Consider the following 8065-nt stretch of genomic DNA (forward strand, 5'->3'; position numbering starts at 1 on the left):
GTGTAGGAATTCGGAAGACACGAGCCAACATTTACTCCCGGCCTTGCTCCACACACCACCCCCATCCCTTCGGGATGCTTTTAACCTCTGGATACACAGCGCTAATCCCAGCCAGGCAAACAGCTCAGTGCCATTTGCATAGGGATTAGCTCAAAGGGGAACGATTTGCAATGCATTTGGAAACGGGCTTTTGAAGAGCCAGCTATGCTAATCGTCAGCTTTGATGCTGGAAATGTGCTTGTTACACAACAGAGAAGGTTACAAGGGGATTATGTTTATTACACCAGTTTTAAATGCTTGATGGCTCAGACAAAAGCATTTCTTTATCATAAGGGGGGGGGAAAGCACGATCTTCTCTCCAACAAGTGTTCCTAAACATGCCCAGAACGGATTGAAGTTACAAAAAGGGCATTTTTCCCCTGTGCCTGTCTTGAGACAAAACACCTCACGTGAGCCACAGGTTGGACACACTGCCCAGGGATAAAACAGATGCAAAGAAGGAAAAGGTTGCTGCTGTAATAAAGCCAACATAAACTGGCACTTTGAGGAGCTCCTGCTCTGCTGAAGCCCTTTCTGGCCCTCACCTAACTTTGTGGTCAGCTCTGCCACAGCTGGTACCATCAGCCCTGCTTTGGCAGCTGCTAAGGGATCCTCCAGCTAAGAGCTACCCCCACCAAGCATAATCTCATTTTATTTATTTTAAAATCCTCCCACTTGGCCACGTCCCCCACGCCCCAGCCCTGCTGGTCCACCCCAGCACACGGAACTAAAATTCCATCTACAGGGCTGACATATCCGTGATCAACAGGCATTTGACACATGATGAAGGACAAATGAATACGGTGGGACAATAACCAGATTCACATTTTAATCAACGTTCTTGTTTCCTTTCGGTGAAGAATCTGTATGTTTGAATTCGGTCTTGCAATTACCGTACTCTTCAAAAAATTTTAACAGCTGCCACCACCTCTGCTCCAGGTTGCAATAATGTGCCTTACTGCATACACTTTAATATTAAGACTTAAGGGAAGTGTCATAAAATCACCCCCATAAAATTTAAAAGCAACATGAAAAGTTCTGCAGAGATGACTGTTTCCTGCAAGTCACCTAGCCAATGACACACTTACCACTAGAGCTAAAATCTAAACCTCCCTGGAACTTTTACTGGCATTACATCATTTATAACTCCTCTGTGCTAATTACAGCCCATCTTAAATGCCATGCAATGGACTACAGCTCCTTATCCCTCCATTAATTCCAAAAGAACAAGAAAAACAGATGCAGACAAGTCATTGGAAGATCTCTTTGTTTCCTTTCTTCCACACGCTTCTGAATCTGGGGGCAGGGTTGGAGAAACCTGACGGAGCAGCACAACTCTAAAAAGTCCCCAAAGCCTACAAAGTAGCTACAGATTTCCACCAAAACTGGCAAAAAAGGTGAAGTCTGTGTGAGTCCCACCAAACAGCACGGCTTTCACACCAAACAGATGCCAGGCACGAGGGAAAACACACTGAGACCTTCTAAATCCTCAGGGGACAACAGAAAAACATCTCAAGCACTAAATGTATGAAGTGTGAAATTCAGTTAGTCAATCAGAAAACACAAATCCGAGGATTTGGACTCATTTTGCAGGCCAGGGGATGAACGAAGGCTTCCTCAGGCTCCTGCTTCTCCAGGCAGTGCTCAATTTGTACAGCATGTTTCATGCCTTTTTGCATTATATAAAATTTCAGATATTGAACAAACTTCACCTACTAACTAACACGAAACCTTCCTAGGACAATGGACGGCACCAGAGCTGGTGAATGTGCCATTTGTGGGCGTGGAGAGGTGAACTGGAAACCAGCTCGTGTGGGGAGATGAGCCTGTGCAATCAAGGGATTCGCTGAGAAAGCCTCTGGAGTGAAACCCCCGTTCCCAAACTAAATCACCTCCTTTACTGATGGCCCAAAAAGGGGCAAAAAAAGGAAGTGTAAAAGGGCAAAAGGTTTGACGCTGAAAGGAGCGAGCTCAGGGCAAAGCCACCTCCCAGGAGCAGACTGCACGGAACAAGGCGTGTCAGGTGGGTGGGTGAGTTCCCACATTCCTGCCGTGGATTTTCCCAGGATGCATTCCACGGGTGAAGCGATGGAATGCTCCGGTTTGGTTACGCGGGGGCTCCGGCGCTCCCTGGCGGCCTCTCCCGGGAAAGGCGGCACGGATCGGAATTCCAAAGTTAATTAATTCATTCCAAAGTTAATTTCTGACGCTCCCTTTTAGGCGCCGACGGAGCCTCGAATCGAACCGGAGGGGGGCTTAAAACTGAAGCTTAAAACACCAGACACGGCACCAGGGGGAAAATTACTACCCTCCTGTCTCCTTCTTAGTGAAAAACAAAACAAACCCAACCCAAAACAAACAAGAAACAAACCACAGAACGGGAAAACACAACTGTCTGGACCCCACCAGCGTCCCCACTATCGTTTTCCCGGTGGTTTCACGGCACGCAGGTTGCCAGAGTGTCATCAGGCTGCTCCAGCACATCCCTCCAGCAGCTCCAGAACCAAAATACCCAAGGAATTCCCAGAGCCAAAGGAGCTTCTCCCCAGCTCTGCCCCTCGCTGGGGGTCCCCCCCCCCCAGCCAAGTGGAGGATCCCTCAAGGCCACATCCAGTGCCCGAGTGGATGTCACCTCTCCCCAAAACAGCTGTCAGGATGGGACTGAGACTTTATTTACTTCCCATTAGGCTGATTAGGGTTTCCTAATGAAAACACATCTATAAAAGCTGCCTTGGTAACGCTGATGGCAGTGACAGCCCTTCCCTTGCACTCCAGGATTCTGTTCCAGGATTCCTTTGTCATCTCCCATCCCTTAACAGAGAACCTCAAGGTTCCCCTTTCAGACACCTTTTGTTCAACACCTACATTAGAAATACTATTTGGATCTGGAAATAGAATATTGCTGGTAAGATTTTACACAGAGCAGACACGCTCCTTAAAAAAAAAATTAGTTAATCTGCAAGTAAAGCATCCAAAAATAATGAGAGTAGCACAGCACTGTGAGGCAGCTGCCATCACACACTTGCAACTCCTTCCTCAATATTCACTATTTTATTGCTATTTTGGGCAGTTTTATTTCTAAATCTGTGTGTTACACCCAGCCATACAAAGTAAAATTCCCTTGGTTGGGGGACTCGACTCTGGATCAAAGTTAGACCCAAACCCTTTCGTTTCACCCACCCCAACGCCAAGCCACGCTGATGGTAAAAATTTTATCCCCTAAATATTTGAAGGTCTGCTTCTCTGTGACGGCAGAGAAATCACAGAGCACACAGTTAAATGGGTCAGAGAAAATCTGAACATAAAGCAGGGAGGGATGAGTAATTAGGGATACACGATGAACAGAAATAAAGGCAATTCTCATGCATTAATGGTACATCAAGCTAATTCAAGAAGGCTAAAATCATTAGAAAGGCATCCTGGGGCAGTACACAGTCATTACAATACTGTGCTGACAAGAAATATTAAAATAATCATTTCCAATGTCATTGATAAAATCTGTTGTGATAAGCAGGGGGAAAGAAAAAAAAATCCACTAATTCTTAATTGGGAAGTCTGAAGAAAAACGGAACTTTTTGGCATTTATCTTCTTTTTTTAAACACGTTTTCCCTGTTCAACAACTCCAAACACCACAAACTAACTAAGAATTTATTCTCTTCCATCGCTGGGCATGTTGCTAAGATAATCCCCTGGAACTTTTTACTTTCATTTCAGCCTGAAATTCAGGGTCTGCTCGTGCAGCTGCAAATTCCAGCAGTATCTGACACTAGACCCAAGTGGGACAAGGCTGAAGGCTGAGAAACACCCTCTCAAATGGTCACAATCCTGTTTCCCATCAGCAGCATTCACTGGACTCTATGATCTTGGAGGTCTTTTCCAGTGCAAGTGATCCCAGGATTCTGTCTCTGTTACAATCAATACTGAGTTTATCGGCTGTAATGGAGCGTTGGGAACGATTTATTTGGATTTAACTCAAGAATAAAGCAGCATTTTCATAATAACAGTAATCCTTCAAGTTAAGTTATTTTACCACTCGGCTGTGGAGAAAATAGGAAATGAGTTATAAAGATAAAGATCATTAACAGGCGACCACGAATAGTTCAGTGGCTGCTTGCAGGGGAAAAAATTAGTATTTTAATGAAGGAGTAAAAGGCCCTTCAATGCCATTTCCAGTTCCAAGAGCTGAGGGACCTTGGTCAACATACTGAAATACCCTCATGGACCTACCAAAGGAACACCTGGAGGATACAACCACCAAGCATCACCTACCCTGCAATACAATAAATACTGATTAAATCCCACACCTAAATCCCATCCAGCTGTGAGCAAAGCCTAAATGTGATTTCAACACACAGCAAACATCTTAATAGGTGTAGTAGCTCCACGTCCTGCAAGCAGCTACTAACTTGCTGATATCTTTTTCCTGAGTTACACAATAAAAAAACCCACTTGTCTTATCCATTCAGCTATTAATGAAATGCAATAATTGTCTGTACCCCTTCCAAGCTTGCTGAAAAACTCAGGTAATTTAGGAAGGCTCTGGCCCTGACTTACGGTTTCCTCAAAATAATAAGAAATGCTTAAGAACACACTGTGTGAAGATCCCTCCTTAGCCTATCCCTTTCTCCCATTGTCCCTTCTTTTCCGGGCTCATTGGCAATATTTACATCAAGAAAGGTTTTTTGTTTTTTTTTTCAGGTCACATCACAGAATCACAGAGAGGTTTGGGCTGGAAGGACCTTAAAAAGTTCATCCCATTCCACCCCTGCCATGGGCAGGGACACCTCCCACCGGCCCAGGCTGCTCAGCTCTGAAGTTCCACAACCCAAATGTCATTTAATCGAGCTTGCACTGCTCATTCACACCCCCTCACTTAATGGGGTTAAGGAGTTGCTTTGTTTGCTGCTTGAAACAAACAGCAAAAAAAACTCTCAGGGATTGGATCCGGTCCCAGACACGTCTGGCAAGTGCAATTCCATTTACACAGAAGCATTTCTAATCCTATTAGCTGGCCAATATTAAGGGGTTGGTTGCCTGCCATGGAGGTAAAACAAAACCCTGATATTTCTTAAACACATGAGCTCTGTCAATTCTTTCTACTTGCTACTAAATTTAGCAGAGACGCACAGCTAAGCCTCCTGGAAGCTTACAAGTTTATCCCACTTAGCTTTGTGCCAAGAGACTTCTCTCAAAAAGTCCCTGAGAAAGAAAAAAAAAAAAAAAAAAAAAAAAAAAAAAAAAAAAAAAAAAAAAAAAAAAAAAAAAAAAAAAAAAAAAAAAAAAAAAAAAAAAAAAAAAAAAAAAAAAAAGAAAAAAAGAAAAAAAAAAGAAGAGGAGCAGACTGCAGAAAGAGCCACAAACACACCACGACTTGGAATATGTAATTAAAAATCTAACTATAGCTAGCACTCCAAAATAAATGTGCTAACAACAAAAAAACCCCTAATGGGCTCTTGGAAACTCCTAATCAATATAGAAAAATCCAGGCAGTGAAAACAGTAATTTTTGCAACGAGTTCAAGAGAAAACAGGGAGCCAAGCACAAAGATGCAGCTTCAAATCTGATCAAAATGACAAGTAAAAACATCTTATTTGGAACCAAACTACTGCAGTGCACATCAGAATTTTCGCTGTGAAGTCAGGATGTTTTGCCTTTTTTTTTTTTTCCCCATGCAAAAATGACACTGATTTGCTATTTCCCCCCATGCAAACCTTGGAATGTTTTGCTTTTTTATTCCATGTAAAAACATGAAATTGTTGCCTTTTTATTTGAGAGGCCTTCGTACACGTCTCTGATAGATGCTGAGGTGAGAAACTGCCCCACACAACCACAGACAGAGCAGGAATCTGCAATCACAAACCCCCGAGGAACCAACCCACGGAACTAAGGAGCTCCGAGAGACATTTACACTTAATTAGGAAGGTTTTTAGGTGCAGACAAGCCGCTGTGATGAGGGGCTGACACAGACAAGCACAGCGAGAGGAAGAGCCAGCAAAGCCTCCTGGTGGAAAATTCCACTAGAGGGGGCACAGAGCCCATCTCATGCACAGAGCTCCAACTTGAGGATCTTCTTCCCAATTTCCAGTCCAACTTCTTGACAGTTCAAAGCCAGGCATCTACCTCCCAACTTCTATCACCCCACGAATACCACGGTACTCAAACGTGCAATTTAATTTTCCAACTACTGTGCACAAAAGAGCTTCTCCACGAGCGCTAAATCAAACCAAAGAAAACTTTGTTTTCTTTGGTTTGATTTAGCGCTCGTGGAGAAGCAAGCACTTAAATATGAATGAATGCTTGGCAAACAGGGCAGCTCCTGAGCCATCAGACACAGGGGGTTATTTAAGAACTGAGTGCTATAGTGGGTGAAAAAGGCCTCGTGTACCGTCATGGAAGACTCTCTCCACGTTGAGCCCGTACGTGGCACAGGTCTCGTAGTAGGTGCATCTCTTGAGGTCGTTCGACAGCTTCCTCGCCCTGGCATCGTCGATGACCCGGGGGTTGGTGGAGCTTATGGCATCTGCAGCAACGGCAGGGAAAGATGTGGATTAAATATCACCTCAAAACAGAATCCTTAAGGTGGGAAAAGACCTTTTAAGTTCATCGGGTCCAACCATCAGCACAGCACCACCACCACGGTCACCACTGAACCATATCCCTAAGTGCCACACCCACACGTTTTTTGGAAGCCTTCCAGGGAGAGTGACTGCACTACAGCTCTGGGCAGCCCCTTCCAATGCTTTGCAACCCTCTCCACGAAGAAATTTCCCCTGATGTCCAATCTGAACCTCCCCCGGCACAGCTGGAGGCTGTTTCCTCTTGTAACGACCAGCACCCCAAACAACGAATTTAAAGTACAAAGCGTGAGAATTTCATGATTTTTGGAGACAACAGGTGTGAACATCACTTATTTTACACCTCCTTACTAAAATCACCAGCATGCTGATTCTAAAAACCAGGGGAAAAAAAGTCCAGTGCTTTTTTTGTTTACCTTGAATATATATATTTAGGTCAGCAGTTGCAAAAAAAATACACAGTCAAGGGAAATAACTTGAGTTCTGATGTAAAAACATACTTAGCAAAACCAAGTGGGTGATTACTGCAAACACGCCAAATGATTGTCAGGCCTCCTGTAAATATCAGTCCCTGACAAGTAGCTGGAACGTGAAGCACAAAACACGATGTGCTTTTAAGAAACAGAACATTTTCGGGAGAGGCAATTAAAAAAGTGCTGTTGTATTACAATTGAAGTAAAAATAGACATATCTACTGAAGTTGCCCCTTCCCTGGAAGTGTCCAAGGTCAGACTGGACAGGGCTTGGAACAACCTGGGCTGGTGGAAGGTGCCCAAGCAGGAATTCAGTGCCTGTTGCAACGCCGTGTTTGGGGCTTGGCCCTGGGCATGGCAGGACCGTACCTCAGGTGGTGTCATCACTGCCTTCTCATCAGATCCAACTCCCACAAATAAGGCAGATATTTGGAAAAGTAACACTCTCTCTTTTTTTTTTTCAGCAGAGGGCGCTGACAACATTTGACCAGAAAGGAACTGATAAGGAACACACAGGGCTTGGAAAAGTTTGCCTTGCTGTTCTGGTCAGGCTGCGGCACTGAACTGGCCTCAGAAGTCAGGGGAAAACATCTGCAATCATCAGGCAAATGCCAGCATTTGGGAGAGATTTCATCTCACGCCACATTTCAACAATACCAGTCAAAACCAAGAAGTCCAGGCTTGGAGCAACCTGGGATAGTGGAAGGTGTGTCCCTGCCCGTGGCAGGGGGTTGGAATGAGATTATCTTTAAGATCCCCTCCCACCCAAACCATTCTGTAACTCCATGATACCAAATAGGTGTATTTCAAATATGTTTCATATGTTGCACTGCACCGTTTGACTGCCAAAGACAGCCAAAAAGCTGTATTTTGTCCTGATGCTGCTTGCTCCCAGAATTAGCCCCATTTTGAAAAACCCCCTTTGCATCAGTGCTGCAACAGAAAGTGACTTTTTAAAAAAAAAAAAAAAAAAAAAA

The 8065-nt window shown here is 44.2% G+C and overlaps 1 protein-coding gene across 1 annotated transcript in view; it reads right to left on the reverse strand.

Moving 5' to 3' along the window:
• The window catches only part of LOC114070407 (arf-GAP with GTPase, ANK repeat and PH domain-containing protein 1), a gene marked incomplete at its 3' end in the record, with an annotated part of 79260 nt that overhangs the window by 68915 nt on the left and 2280 nt on the right, over positions 1 to 8065 (reverse strand). The window contains exon 2 of the mRNA XM_027907776.1: positions 6426 to 6560. Coding sequence (XP_027763577.1) covers positions 6426 to 6560 — 135 coding nt within the window. The remainder of the gene's footprint in view (positions 1 to 6425; positions 6561 to 8065) is intronic.

Source organism: Empidonax traillii, unplaced genomic scaffold (assembly GCF_003031625.1).
Source record: "Empidonax traillii isolate 1590-97213 ecotype Southwest subspecies unplaced genomic scaffold, ASM303162v1 scaffold1543:size93701, whole genome shotgun sequence".
In the NCBI taxonomy this organism is placed as follows: domain Eukaryota; kingdom Metazoa; phylum Chordata; class Aves; order Passeriformes; family Tyrannidae; genus Empidonax; species Empidonax traillii.